The 15377-nt window shown below is 45.1% G+C and overlaps 1 protein-coding gene across 3 annotated transcripts in view; it reads right to left on the bottom strand.

Annotated features, from left to right (window-relative positions):
- FLVCR2 (FLVCR heme transporter 2) overlaps window positions 1-15377 on the bottom strand; it is a 54815-nt gene that overhangs the window by 19665 nt on the left and 19773 nt on the right. For all 3 annotated transcript variants that reach the window (XM_045822854.1, XM_045822855.1, XM_045822853.1), the window contains exons 2-3: window positions 9932-10073; window positions 7248-7388 (exon numbers count right to left, since the gene is read on the bottom strand). In XM_045822854.1, the coding sequence (XP_045678810.1) occupies window positions 7248-7388; window positions 9932-10073 (283 nt within the window). The remainder of the gene's footprint in view (window positions 1-7247; window positions 7389-9931; window positions 10074-15377) is intronic.

Here is a 15377-nt window from a genome sequence, read left to right as displayed (position 1 = left end):
ACTGCTGAAGCTGAGCACTTACGTGGGGACTCAGTGGTTTAGGGAAATTGGTTCCAGATCAGCAACAACCTCAGAGCTTGTAAGAAATGCAGATTCCTAACCCTGGCTGGCATAGCTCAGTGGATTGAGCACAGGCTGCGAACCAAAGGGTCGCCTGTTTGATTCCCAGTCACGGTACATGCCTGGGTTGCAGGCGAGGTCCCCAGTGGGGGCCACGTGAAAGGCAACCACACATTGGTATTTCTCTCTCTCTTTCTCCCTCCCTTCCCCTCTCTAAAAATAAAAATAAATAAAAATCTAAAAAAAAAGTCAACACTGCATGCTATTTCTGCTTTAAAAAAAAAGAAATACAGATTCCTGACACCTCCCTACACCTACTGCAACAGAAACTCTGGGAGTTTCATAATCTGTGTGTGAACAAGCCCTCCAAGTACTTCTGAGAGTACTCAAGTTTGAGACCCACTGGCTCAGCTAGACTGGTCTGGTTTATCAACCCCCAACCCAGGCAGCCTGGAGACTGAATCAGGGCTAAGGAAGAGATGGAGGGCAGGGGTACAGAGGGGGACAGGGGCTCACCCTGGAAGGCTGCTATTCTTTCCATATGTTTCTACAGGAATTAGGAATTAGGAGCTTATGTATGATTCCTGAATTACTATTTAGTGTGGCTGTCCCTCCCCATATTGTTGAAGGTGACCAGACAAAGTTAAATAGCACAAGTCAACTCCACCACCCACACCAAGGAGCTCACCATCCCACAAGAAGGGCAGGAATAAAACACATGCTCTGCCCTGTGCGTGAGTTCCTCTTTGCAGGAATACAGGTTCCTGTGCTATACTCGGGTGCGACTAGCCCCAGCAGGTGGAGCCTGCTGGGTGAGGGCCTATTCCTATAAGAAAATGTGAACTCCCCTGAAAGGCCTTGTCATTCCTGGTATCAGTCACCAAAGTGCCAGTCACTGAGGAAGTGGGCTTTAGGAAGGCAGAAAGGACTCATCATCACTCTGAGTCTCTCCTCTGTCAAGAGCAGTTTTTTCAAACTGTGGTTCAGAGACCACTGGCATTAGAACTTCTTAGAGGTCAAAAACACAGATTCATGGACTCTGCCCTGGGCCTACTCTATCTGAATCTCCTGGAGTGGGGCTAGGAATCTGCCTTTTAACCAAAAACAAACAACAAAAAATGCTGAACATTTCTTAAACTCTCTGGAGTTTGGAAAAAAATGACCTTGGGAATACCAAAGATCAATGGCCAGGCTCCAGGTGGTGGGGCTAACATGGAGGTAGCTGGGGTGGGAAGGGGCTTCAAGACCATGAGAATGACCCACTGCACACCTACTTTAGAGGTCCTCAAACCAGAATTGCCTAGAATGCTTGTGAAAAGCAGATTTCCAGGGGCAGACCCAGCCTTTCTGAATTTGAAATTCCAGAAGAGAGGCATGGAAATCTATGTTCACATTCAAACTGGGCACCATCATCAGGCAAGCCTGGGAAACATGGACCCCTGATCCTATTTCTATGTTCTGGTCACTCTGTGCTTATCTTCCTTTTGTCCTTCTGAACTTGTAGTAAACCCTGTTTTAAGGGGCCAGCATGACCTCAGCAAAGCTCCAAGGAATCACAAGGATTTTATACCCACTCTTTTTCCTTCTCTTTTAAAAGATCCATAGCTCTTTTAAATTATATTTTATTGTTCATGCTATTACAGTCATCCCAATTTTCTCCCTTTCCCCCTCTCCACCCATCCTCTCCACTCCCTCAAGCAATCCTCACACCATCTGTCCATGTCCATGGGTCCTGCATATATGTTCTTTGGCTGCTCTATTCTCGATGCTGTACTTTACATCCCCATGACTATTCCGTGACTACCTATCTGTACTTCTTAATCCCTTCACCTTTTTTACCCATCCCCATGACCCCACTCCCATCTGGCTACCATCAAAACATTCTCTGTATCTATGATTCTGTTTCTGTTCTAATTGTTTATTTTGTTTTTTAGATTCAACCGTTGATATGCAATTATTGCCACTTTCTTGTTCATAATTTTGATCTTCTTCTTAAAGAAGACCCTTTAACATTTCACATCATATGATTTGGTGGTGATGAACTCTGTTAGCTTTTTCTTGTCTGGGAAGCTCTTTATCTGTCCTTTGGTTCCAAATGATAGCTTTTTTGGGTAAAGCAATCTTGGTTGTAGGTCCCTGCTTTTTATCACTTTGAATATTTCTTGCTAATCCCTTCTAACTTGAAAAGTTTATTTTGAAGGAAAGTGGGGTGGCTGCAGTGTGCTGGAGGATCCAACTATTTTAGAACATGCTCAAGAGGGAAATGAAAATGTTTAAAAAAAGAAGAATTAAATGCATTAAGAAGTTTTTGGGGGTAAACAGCCCATAGTGGATTTTGCCCCAGAAAGGTGAAAGAACAAGCAGGAAGACATTTCTGTTTGGACAGAAGCTAGAAGACAGAAAACCTGTACAATGTCACCATGAGCACCTCCAGCTGTATTAGTACCACTGGAATAATAAATTTGATTATGGTGGAAAATAGAAACACTGGAATGCCAGTCCTCACCAGTCAGATTGGTAATATTAAAAAAATGTGAAAATTGGGAAATCTGAATAAGAAAAAAAAAAGAAAGAAGAGAAAAGTTTATTTTGAGAAACAAGCTGATAGTCTTATGGGAGCTCCCTTGTAGGTAACTAACTGCTTTTCTCTTTCTGCTTTTAAGGTTCTTTGTATTTAACCTTTGACATTTTAATTATGATGTGTCTTAGTGTGGGCCTCTTTGGGTTCATCTTGTTGGGGCCTCTCTGCACTTCCTGGACTTCTGTGTCTATTTCCTTCACCAAGTTAAGAAATTTGCTGTCATTTTTAAAAACAGGTTTCCAATTTCTTGTTCTTTCTCTTCTCCTTTAAGCACCCCCATGATGCAAATGTTGGTACACTTGAAGTTGCCCCAGAGGCTCCTCATACCCACTCTGAAGCTAGGATTTTAAGGGAGCACAAAGCACCCTCCCTAAGCCCATGTAAGTGGGTCAATGGTGAAGCCCTTGAGAGCCCCAAGGGAGGTATCCTTGGGACTCATATTGAAGCTCTGAATTCTGATGCTCAGCACTAGAAGAGTATTCAGAAGCAAAGTAGGCACCCTAACTGATGTGGCTCAGTTGGCTGGGTATCATCCTGCAAGTTGAGGGGTGGCTGGTTCAATCCCTAGTCAAGGCGTGTATAGGAGGTGGCTAATTAATGATTCTCTCCCCCTCTTTCTCCCTCCCTTCCCTCCTCTAAAAACAATTAAATAGCCTCGGCTGGTGTGGCTCAGTGGACTGAGTGCTGGCCTGCAAACAAAGGGTCTCTGGTTCAATTCCCAGTCAGGGCACATTCCTGGGTTGCAGGCCGGGTCCCAGTATGGGCCACATGAAGAGGCAACCACACATTGGTGTTTCTCTCCCTCTCTTTCTCCCTCCCTTGACTTCTCTCAAACAATAAATAAATAAAATGTTAAAAAAAAATAAAATCTTTCTTAAAAAAGAAGCAATGGAGGCAAGGCTGGGGATAACAGGGGAAAGTATCCCCTAAGGACACTTTAGAGGAGGAGAATTTTCAACAATTCTTTTTAACATGGCAATCATTACGCCATCACCACTGATGAAGAGAGAATAGAGGAGGACGTGTGAAAGCAAGACCTAGAGACACAAAAAGAAGGTGGCCGAAGAGGGTTATTTTCTTCACCCCACCCCCACTGTTGATACACATCACAAGACCTGCCCTATCCCCAAAGCCTGTTGGACCCTCTGAGGGTCTGGTTTCAGCCTGTATCTTCCTGCATTGTCCAACTTGGAGGAGGGAGATCTTTAACCAGAGAAGCAGGCAGTTTCTTCTTCTTGTGATGGTCTGGCAACATCAAGCATAAACCCACTTCTACAAGTCCTCCCCTCTAAGTGGGCTCCCAGATTTAAGGAAAAAAAAACGGTTTCCTTAAACAAATAGCATACCTGGTTAAATTTTAATTTCAGAAAAATGAGTAATTTTTTAACATAAACATACCCCAAATATCACATGGGATATGTTTATACTAAAAAGAATTCATGACCTATCTGAAATTCAAATGTAACTTGATGGTGCTTATTTTATCTCACAAGCCTACCTCTAAGGGTTGGTGGCCAGAGCCTCTAGGGAAATTCCTCCAAAACCTTCAGTGTATCATTACACCCCAGCTCAAGGTAACTGTCTCAGCAGCTGCACGAGAGCACTGGAAAACCACTACAGATACAACACTAGGCATCCCACCGGCTGCACAAGAGCCACTTACTATTTGGGGAAATCTATTTCAGACCAAAGAAAGAATATAGGAATCAGCACATTAATCAATGCAACAGCAATGTGGATGCATGCAGTGTCTTTATTTGCAATTCATTGTAAACCTTTCATTTCCATTCAGAGAACGTCAACGGGAAGCAAATGTTTTTACTATTTTCTGAGGGGCAATGGGGGTTAGAAGGACAAAAAATGGGTGAAGGTGGTACACTCAGGAACTGACAGAGTAGACACCCACACTCAGGCCTCCCGTTCCTTATGTACAGGTCTGAACTCATGGGTCCAGCATTCAAGGTTATTACTCCTAGGCATGTCCACCCATGTCCTGCAAGTGCATTCATGCCATTCTCTTATCTGCTAGAATGCTTGCCATTTGTTGAATTTATTGAAGGTTTTGTTGCTGTTGTTTTAAATTTGAAGCAAAGATGGTGGGAGAAGAAAACAGAGACTCTCAGGTGGACTGCCTTGATATAACCTGTACACCTTAAAGAGACACACTAAAGCTGATGCCCCACCATCCCCAAATCCCAAAGATGGCTGGCCAGTATGTTGGTCCTGCTTCCAAAACTCTAGATCCACACTCTAGAAGAAAGCAACCCCCAAGTAACTTGTCTGAGAATGATGTCTGAGGAAGGCAGACTCAAAGACCACTTGGGCACATGGGCTAAGAAAAGAGCCCTAGCTTGGCCTCCAAGAGGCTGTGTTCTGCATGGGGAGGCAAAAAGGCACAATGGGTAGAAAAATAGGCTTTGGCATCAGACGGACAAGAGTGTATGTGTCAGCTCTATTGCTTGCTAGCTGTCCAACTGTGGGCAAGGAACCAAAACCAGAGTCTCCGTTTCCTCGGGTATGAAATGGAATAGAGTTAAGGACCTCTGTCACAGATGTGTTTTGAAAATTAGAAGAGATAATGCAGATAAAGCCTTAACATGGTGCCTGACACACAGTAATGGCTCAATAAAATTTTTTTTCAAATCTGTAAATAGGCCTAAGAATCATTTCCTTGTTGGCAAACAGCCTTGTCTCCAAGTCCAATTCTCTACCATGGAAATTAGGCTTGTGGTTCTCTGAAATGAGCACAAACATCGAGATTAGTTTAATTCCCTCTCACTGAGATAATCCGAGACCTTTGAGGAAAATGTTAAGAAACTCCATCTACAGACAACAGAGTTGAATGCTTCCAGAGACTCAGAAGTGAACTGCTTTGCCCATCGACCCATGTGAGCCAGCTTAGCACGGTGGATGAATGCAGAAATATCCTAAGAACTGAAAAGCTGGGGAGAATGAAAATACAGACCTGAGACCTTGGAGACTAATCTAGTTATCTAGGGCAGCGATTTTCAACTTGTGTGCTGCAACAATAATGTGCCATACCTGACTATTTTGTCAGGGGCACTGACCCCTTTCTCCCCGAGGTTGTCAAATTTAAAAAGTGACAACAGCCAGCACAACAATAGCCACCTGATGTGAATGAATCAAAATTATACCTATTTTTGTCACACTGGAAAAATATTTTTTGGTGTGCCACAGAATTTTAGTAATTAGTTTATGCGTGCCGTGAGATGAAGGCTGAAAATCGATGACCTAGAGCTATTCCAGATAAGAGGGCATCTACCTATTGTATATGCCCAAATCACTTAGGCGTGCCTCCCCACCCATGGGCGATACCATCTCTTATCAATGCCTTGGCAGATAAACAGTTCGAGATGCAGGGCATTGATAAGCCTGAAATGAAACTGTGGCACAGTTCCAGGAAAAAAACTACGGGCAATTGTGTACCAGGCATCAAGAGCACAGGTGTTGGAGTCAGACAAACCTGTACCTGAATCCTGGAAAAGCTGCGTGATCTTGGGCTAGTGACCTAATCTCTCTGAGCTTCAGTTTCCACATCTGTGGAATGGGGATAGCTAGAGTACCCACCTAACACGGCTGTGGTGGAAGTTAAATACAAGCATATGTGAAAAGTCTTGGCACACAGCAAAGGCTGTTGTTATAAAACACACGATTTGTGAACCTACGGAGAGCATAAGGTTATAGTCCACTGTGGTTTTCCCGAGTGTAAGCCGTGTTAAACCAATCTCATTTTTTTTATATAGTTACTGAGCATGTTACACACTGGCTGACCCTTGGTTTTAAACTAGCTGGTGGATTAAATGTTCTAATGTAGGATGGACAGCAGTACAGTTGGGTGGATCTCTTTCCTGGAATGCCATGAGGTTCTGTCCTCACCCTTCTTGTCTGGTCTAACATTCTTATTAAAAGTTGGGAAGAAGAGGTGGAAACACCATGCTGGAGAGGCAAGCCAATACACCAGCATAAAGATAAACATTTATCTTACCAAAGCCAACAAAATGAAACAAAACAGGGATATTGTCTTGCAGATAAAAAAATATATAGGAGTCAATGTTATAAGATGAAGGAAGATTGGTTGAGGAGTGGTTAGTATGGCAAGACGCACTTGTGCATGCACGCACTCATTTATTGACTCGGTCAGTCATTCATTCACTCAGTAACCACAGGAGCAGCCACTCCAGGCCAGCCACTGCTGATGAAGAAAAGACATAACTGTAAAGAAGAAAAGGCGCAAATCCTTGCACTCAGGGAGGTCACAATCTAGTGAGAAGACAAACTTGGAAATGGAACGGCACATAAGAGAGGAAAGATCACCTAACACCGCTGTCCAGCAGCGATGCTGGGATGAGACTCGGAGGATCGGCAGGCATTTGCCAGATAACCTGGTAGGGCAAGGAGTGGTTTCCTAGGCGGACTTTACAGAACGTGCGAAGGCCCTGAGACAGAGCTGACTGTTCTGGTTGACTCTGCACAATTAGTTTACATGCGCATCTGATATTTGGGAGAAGTAAGACGCACAGACACATCAGGCCTCTGGTCTCCCGCTCCCAGTTGGAGTGCCCTCCAGGACACAGCTGCACCTTACCATAGGTGATGATAAGCAGCACGAAGTTGAGGTTTTTGAAGAGCCGGATGATGGAACTTAAGTACGAAGCATCGGTGGTTGCCAAGGAATAGCTCAGGGATTGGGCCCTGCTGGGGGGATGTTTAGGCTTCTCCTTGAATACTGAAAGGACAGAAACAGAGAGATCACTGAACATCGCTGTGGTGACCCCCCGCAAAGTGACACGTAGACGAGGGCCAGCTCCATCACCCAAGAAGGAGCTAAGACTCAAAGGGAAATATCAATTCTTCAAGTAAATCCTTTACAGCTGCCTTTCTTGAATGCATCAAAATGATACCCATTTTCTTCATGGTCCATGGCTGAGTGAGTGGTCTGTCGATTACTTTTTCTTAATGCCCTCTGGACAGCTGCAACCCCTGGGGCCTCCCAGGCAGTGCTCACGGATCAGGGAGTCCCATCATAACCAGCAAATAACGCATCACAGAGCACTGAGAAAAAGAGTAATACCCAGAGAGAGAGAGAGAGGAGCTGCAGCTCTGGGAGTAGTGAGCCCAGCTAGTGACTTAGCACCACAGCGCCTCCTGCAGGGGAGGGAACTGTGCTGCCCGTGCCTCCTAGCTCAGAGCCTGGCGCAGAGCAGTTGCTGAACACCCTGAGTGAGTGAAAGGATCTTCAGCCAGGAACAGCTCCAGAGTCCGTTCTGAGCTTCTCAAAGTCTAAATCAGATATCTGCCTCCAAGGAACCAGAGGACGAGCCTGCTCCTGTGGGAGAGGCTACTCTGACAGGAAGGACTGGGGTGGGAACAAGGGGGGAAACCATTAATTTTATCTTCTATTTTCGGTACAACTATTATCTTCTATTTTCAGTGCAATCAATTTGCACTGCATTGATTGCTATTCAGTTCTCTGGAGGCGTATCAGTTTAACCAGTGTTTTAGCTAAATATTTCCCCCAACCAGGTCTAAGCAAGCCCCACGCGGCCTCCCCCTCACCCCAGGAGAACTCCTCCAGTTAAAGGAAACTCTGGAAATGCAGTTTCACATCTTAGAAGAAGATCAAAGCCTCCCCCTCCCCGCCACCCAGCCCCCTGGCTGCAGAGCCAGGCTACTTTCTTCTTGGAAGTGGTCCAGGCGAATTTCCTCCAGGATAACTTCCTGCTGTTGGGAAGCGCTCATCCATTGTCCGTTCACCTTCCCTTCCAGGAGGGGAAAGAGAGCAAGGCAGGGGCTTACTGACCTCAGCAACAGCAGCTGCTTGCTCAAGGCCTTGGCAACCACAAACCAGGATTCAGGTGAGATCTTTCAGTTCTTTATTCAATGAGCTACTGTCTGTGCTTTTGATCACAAAGTGCCAAAATGTACAGATGTCCTACCTCCAGGATTCCAGGCCCCCATCTGCCACCAACACAGGAATTTAGAGCTGGGCACATTACAGTTTGAAACTGTAGGTCTGGCCCAGTCCCTCCCTGGCTGGATGGCTCTTGTCTGCTCTTACCCACAGTTCTGCAGCTTCTCACGAACTCTGAGTCCTGTCCACCGTCTAAGACATCCTGCCAGCTCCGGGAAGCCAGCAGGCAGCTCTTCCTCAACTTGGCCCCAGGGGAGGAAATTGTCATGGTGGGAACAATTGAATGAGGTGAATGATTATAAAACTGTTTGACTCTGGAGGTGAGGCCAGAAGGAAGGAGTGAAACCTTTAACACGGCAAGCGAAACTTTCAGGTATTAGGGAAAAAACTGGTTAACCTTTAGACAGGTGAATAACCGACAGTGAAAGCCTCCACTCTGCTGTTTCTGAATTTATCACCACCCATGTAATATCACTCAGATTATAAAAGAGGATATAAAGTTATATTATCCATCAATCGTATGGTGATCGGTATCTAGACTTGTGGTAGTGGTCACTTTAAAGTGTATACAGATGTTGAATTAGAATACTGTATACCTGAATCTTACATAATAAAGGAATTTTTTAAAAATTATATTAACCAAATATCTCAGTGATTAAATACATAAATGCATATAAAATTAATAGTAGTTATCTGAGGTCACAATGAACTTGTACGAGGCTAAATTAATAGTCATTCTTTTCCTTGTATTTTTTATATTTTCTAGATTGTTCCATAATGTGCACATATTATTTTTATGTATTTTTAAAAAGCATTAAAAATGTGGTACCCAGGTATTCTCAGGTGAATCTATGAGATTATTAGTGTTTGTGGGTTCCTTCTGTTTTGTTCCAGAAATTTAGAGTGTGGCATTAGACATGTTTAGGCTAAAATCCACCATCGAACCCTTAATGATTTATTTAACTCCCCCAAGTCTTCCTCTCTGTGCCATGGGATCCATGATGGCACCTTCACTCACAGGGTCGCTGAGGGTTCCGTGAGGTCAGGCATGAAGAGCACATGCCTGTAATAAATGCTCATGGGGTTTCACCGGGGGTCAGCAGCCTGGCCATTCATTCCGGTGAGGTCATATTGGGGAACTGTTCGATCACAACTAAACCTTTACAGAGCCACTGACAACACGCACACCCAAGACCAGCGGGCACTGTATTAGGGGCATTGAAAACCAGCAGAGGCCTGGCCTCCGGTTGCTGTGAGCGTCCACCACATGCTACAGCCCTGTTCACAAGGCCCCATCGAAGCCAGCAGCACGTACGTCCCTGCCTCCTCTCCCCCCAGCAGCCTACTAATGAACTTACCAATAATGACAAGGATGAAAAGCAGAGTGGCGACACCTGCTATTATGTAGAACATGATGCTGATGTGGTAGGCAAGCTTGTCCTGGTCTTTGATGTTGGGTACCAAAACAGGAGGGACCAAGAACCCAGTCGCGATTCCGAGCTATAGAAGGCAGAGACAGTCAATTACAGTCACCAATGGCCAAGAGGTAATGGCACAAACTTAAAGAGACTTCCTAATAAGAAACACAATCCCAGTCTTTCTTAAAACCTAGACAGGGACTGTTTCCTCCTCAAGACACCAGAGAGAGCTTTCTTTCGATTGACAACTCAATTCACACACACCCCTGACCACCCTCACCATCAATACGTACTAGAAAAAATTATAGTCGGGGCTCTCAGTGCAGGCTGGCTCTTCTCTAGCTGCATGATGAACAGTGATTCCTATACTCCAGTTTCTATGGTACAGTAAAGCAGTATTGACTTTTTCTTGTGTCACTTAAATTCTTGATTTCACTGAATCTGTTAACCAGGAGTTCAGAGACAAGCTGGGAAAAAGTTGAAGACTTCTACACCCCGTAACCCCAAAACTTGCTTTCAGTGAGACTTGGAAGTCTAAAGTTATTACCGCATTTACAAACATGAAAGCTTAAGTTCACTGTGCACATAACCTAGCAGTTGACAAGGCATCTGTGATACAAAGTTATACACAGCTGCACACATTTGTACACACAGGACAGGGGCACATGCAAACTGGCTGTGGACACGCACACACGCCAACAACTTAAAACATCTCATACCACATTTCACATCTGCCTTGGAATTCCAAGCCTAGTAACCTGATACAGTGTGACACGGGTGTTGCCAAGGTCAGAAATGCCTGCATTCGGGAGTGACTAGCTGTGACACAACTCCCAAAGCCCTTTGCCACATGAAATACCAAAATGGAAGTTGAAAAACAGCCCAAGCCCTCAAACAAGCTTCAAATTCCAAGGGTGAAGGAAGATAAGTCCGTCCCCTGCCTTAAGGTCCCACTTTTCCTTTACCGTACTTGAAAGGAACTGTAGGTAGAAATGCAATTTGCTTTCACTCCACACTACGATACCGATCAGCAGCAGCTGGTCTGTGGATCATCCTGACTGCTTTTCCAGCCTGTCAATCACAGCCACTCAGAATGGTCACTAGTGGCTCCCAGCTCTGAAATATTCACAAAAGTCATCATCTATAGACCTAGTGTGGGGTTCTTCCAATGTATGCCAATCTACAATCAATAAATCAAGCAGATCTTTAAAGTATCTACTATATGAAAAGCATTCTGCTAGATATTTTGGGAGGTACCAAGATGTATATAGCAGAGGTCCTGAATTATAAAGGAGCCTTATAATCTAGTGGGGCAGGGGTCTTTGAAATAAAGATTAAAAGATAACACATATGGTAACACTTGTGTGTGGAAATTATAGAATGTTATAGTTTGTCATCCTCTATTAGAGCATTTTTCAACTGGGTGCTATGAGATTTTTAAAAATATGCAATACCTGACTATTTAGTCAGGGCACTGACCTCTTTTCCTTTAAATTGTCAAATTGAAAAATGACAACAGCCAACACGACAATAACTGTCCAGTGTGAATGCCCTGTCTTGAACTATAAATACATAGGTCATACAACAGAGTTGCATTTTGTCAGTCATGCTGCATAATAAGGTTGCATCTGATTGGTTAATTCTTGGTACCAAAAATCCTTATATTCAAGAATATTTATATATATTAAAAAGTCAGTCTGGAGCAAAAAGAGTAGATAATTACTATTATTATATTTTTGTAAGTCAATAGAAATTATGCCTATTTTTTGGTCACATCAGCAAAAAATATATTTTCTGGTGTGCCGCAGAATTTTAGTAACTAGTGTATGTGTGCCACCACATGAAGAAGGTTGAAAATTGCTGCTCTATTACAACCTAATTATCAGAGGGCCAAATGGAGGCTACGTGGGGTTGGGCCCGAGAGGCGACACGACTTGTACAGCTTTCGCAGAGTTCTAGCAGAGGGGACATGGGAAAACAGCTCTCTCAGCTTCTCGGGCTGGCACCGCCTCCACTGGGCCTGGCAGTGCCCTCTGGGCTGGGAGCCTTGAGAGAGGCCCAAGGGGTAGGCTTCCCCAGGAAAAAAAATATTTCACGTCCTTGGAGTCTTATCTAATCTTTGGTCACACCAATGTGTCAGAGTCCAGGCTATCTTCTTAAATTCTTAAACTGCTGATCTGGGAGACTTTGAGAATAAAAACCAGCCTAAACAGAGGGGCAAATGCAACCTTCCCAGTTTGGACCCTGGGCCAGCAGCAGGTCCTATCTGGCCTCTTAGAGGCTTTGGAGGTGGAGATCTGGAGGTTAGAATCCCGCAGGGTCCCTTCTGCGAGAATGAGGGGAGTCATGGGACGTCACCCGGGGTTCGGCTTCTTTCATTTCCAAAAGGACCCTGATATAGGATAACCTAATCCCCGGTAATCTTCTGCCCCAAGAAATAATTTTTAAAGTTTATTGAATTAATCTGGATGATACTGGTTAATAAAATTATATGGGTTTCAGGTATACAATTCTATGATACATCATCTGTGTATTGTCTCCTTCCATCACCATTTGTCTCCCCTCCCCCCACTCTTTTCTCCCTCTGGGAATTACCATTCTTTTGTTTGTGCCTATTTGTTGTTGTTGTTGTTGTTGTTGTTGTTGTTGTTGTTGTTGTTTGCTTAATCCCTTCACCTTTTTCACCTAGCCCCCAAGTCCCCTTCCCCTCTGACAGCGGTCAGTCTGTTCTCTGGATCTATGAGTCTGTTTCCATTTTGTTTGTTTATTTTGTCATAAGATTCCACCTATGAGTGAAATCATGTGGTATTTGTCTTTCTCTGGCTGGCTTATTTCACTTATCATAATGCTCTCCAGGTCCATCCATGCTGTCACAAATGGTAAGATTTCCTCCTTTTTATGGCTGAGTCGTATTCCACTGTGTACATGTGCCACAGCTTTTTTACATATTCATCTACTGATGGACACAGGCTGCTTCCAGATCTTGGCTATTATCAATAATGCTGCAATGAACATAGGGGTACATATATTCTTTTAAATCAGTGTTTTGGATTTCTTTGGATATATTCCCAGAAGCAGAATCTTTGGGTCATAAGGCAGCTCCATTTTGAATTTTTTGAGGAAACGCCATACTGCTGTCCACGGTGGCTGCACCGACTGCATTCCCACCAACAGTGCACAAGGGTTGCCTTGTCTCCTCTTCCTCCCAACTCTTGTTTGCTGATTTATTGATGATAGCCATTCCGGCAGGAGTGAGGTGATATCTCTCATACAACTCAACAATAACAGAAAACCAAACAATCCAATTAAAAATTGGGCAAAGGACCTGAAGGAACATTTCTCTAAAGAGGACATACAGACAGCCAGGAGACAGACATATGAAAACACGTTCAATGTCACTAGTCATCAGAAATGCGAATTTAAAAACCACAATGGGAGACTCAGTTTTCATTTTCTATTTTACTTTTCCCTGTTCTGCAAACTCGAGGGTGGTAACCGAACACTGTTACAACATCCCTGGTCACAAGCACTTCCAGAGCAAATGTCACAATTAAAAACAGGTCTGTGCAGCCCGAGGGCTTTGGGAAACAGGAAGAAGCCACACTTTGTGTAATGGATCATTTGTCTTTCTGGTTCATGCATTTGACAGAGCAAAGATAAACCCAAAAAACCACTGGGCTGCATCTGGAATAAGAGTCCCACAACTAACCCGCATGCGCTTGAGCCACGCTAAGAGCCCAAGAACCACTTTCTGCATCACCACCCACACTGGGGCACTCCACAAGGCCCTGAGTCACAAATGAATCAGAACCCTGGCACAAAGCTGCCCTTCCAAGTGCTGCCTGGTCATGGATATTCCCAGACCATCCAGGGAGGACCCTGGAACTCCCACAAAAGGCAGGAGTTCTCCGTCCACACCACAGTGAGGGCTTCAGTCCTAACAGAATGGGGGACAGAAACCCTGGTCCAGGTCTGAGCCCTTTGCTAGGATCCCAGGCACCTCATCCCTCCTGACTCAGGCCATCTTGCCGAAGACACTGCTCTTCTTGGTAGGAGGCAGCCACCTCAGCAAACAGGTTCTCAACCACCCAACCTCATTCCTCCTCTGCCTATCACCCCCAACCTGCTATTCGGGGCAATGGGAGCCCATCCTCCGCCTCAGGGTCGGGTCCTATTGCCTCACTCCTTTCCCTAGGCATAGTCACCAGGTCAGAGCTGGCATGTTCTCTCCGATTTCTGGGCTCCTAGGAAATGCCGCCCTGTCACTGAAGGTCACAGATGTCCTCTCATTGGGTCAGCAGCTCTCCCTGCAGCAGAGACCTCCAGCTCGAAGGCAGACTTCAAACTTGGTCGCCCTAGTACTTACTGTGGGGCTCACGCCCATGCCCTTCATTTTATTTTATTTTTAAAGATTTTATTTATTTATTTTTAGAGAGAGGGGAAGGGAGGGAGAGAAACACTCGTATGTGAGAGAAACAGTGATCAGTTGCTTCTTTCACGCCCCCAACCAGGGACCTGGCCCACAACCCAGGCACGTGCCCCAACCGGGAATCAAACCAGCGACCTTTAGGTTCACGGGACGATGCCCAACCCCCTGAACCACACCAGTCAGGGCCCATGTCATTCACTTTAAAAGAATCCCTCATCTTTGCTCCTTTCCACCTCAACATTCCCCGGAGACATCACCACTCTAACGCAGTGGTGAAGGGCTCACTCGGGCTTTGGCGTCAGAATGCTCTCAGTTCAAACCTCAGCTCAACCAGCTACTAGATGTCTGATCTTGGCACAGTTCATTCACCTCTTTGGGCCTGTCTCCTAATCTACAAAAGGAAGATAATACTATCTAGTTACACTATCTAGTTTATTGGGTCCTCCTGAAGACTAAATGGGCTCATTTGAATGGACTATTCAGCAGAATGCTTTACTCTGGACGAGGTACTCACTCATTCCCCATCTGCAAGCCTGGCTCTTCCACCCTGCACACTCACGGGCTCTTACACCCTGCATACTCGCTAGCTCTTCCACCCTGCACACTCATGGGCTCTTCCACCCTGCACACTCGCTGGCTCTTCCACCCTGCACACTCATGGGCTCTTCCACCCTGCACACTCGCTAGCTCTTCCACCCTGCACACTCATGGGCTCTTCCACCCTGCACACTCACTGGCCCTTCCACCCTGCACACTCACTAGCCCTTCCACCCTGCACACTCACTGGCCCTTCCATCCTGCACACTCACTGGCTCTTCTACCTGCACACTCACTCAGACATGGGGTCAGGCAGGAGAGGAGGGCCCACCAGGGCCCTCAGAAGATGTGCTTGGTTTCCTCACTGGTTTACTTATGGCAGACCCACAAACCACCCTCCCTTGGTTCTCTTTTCTTCCT

Source organism: Phyllostomus hastatus, unplaced genomic scaffold, assembly GCF_019186645.2.
Source record: "Phyllostomus hastatus isolate PE091 unplaced genomic scaffold, TTU_PhHast_1.1 phas_scaffold_501, whole genome shotgun sequence".
In the NCBI taxonomy this organism is placed as follows: domain Eukaryota; kingdom Metazoa; phylum Chordata; class Mammalia; order Chiroptera; family Phyllostomidae; genus Phyllostomus; species Phyllostomus hastatus.
This window is presented reverse-complemented; position numbering and strand designations above follow the sequence as displayed.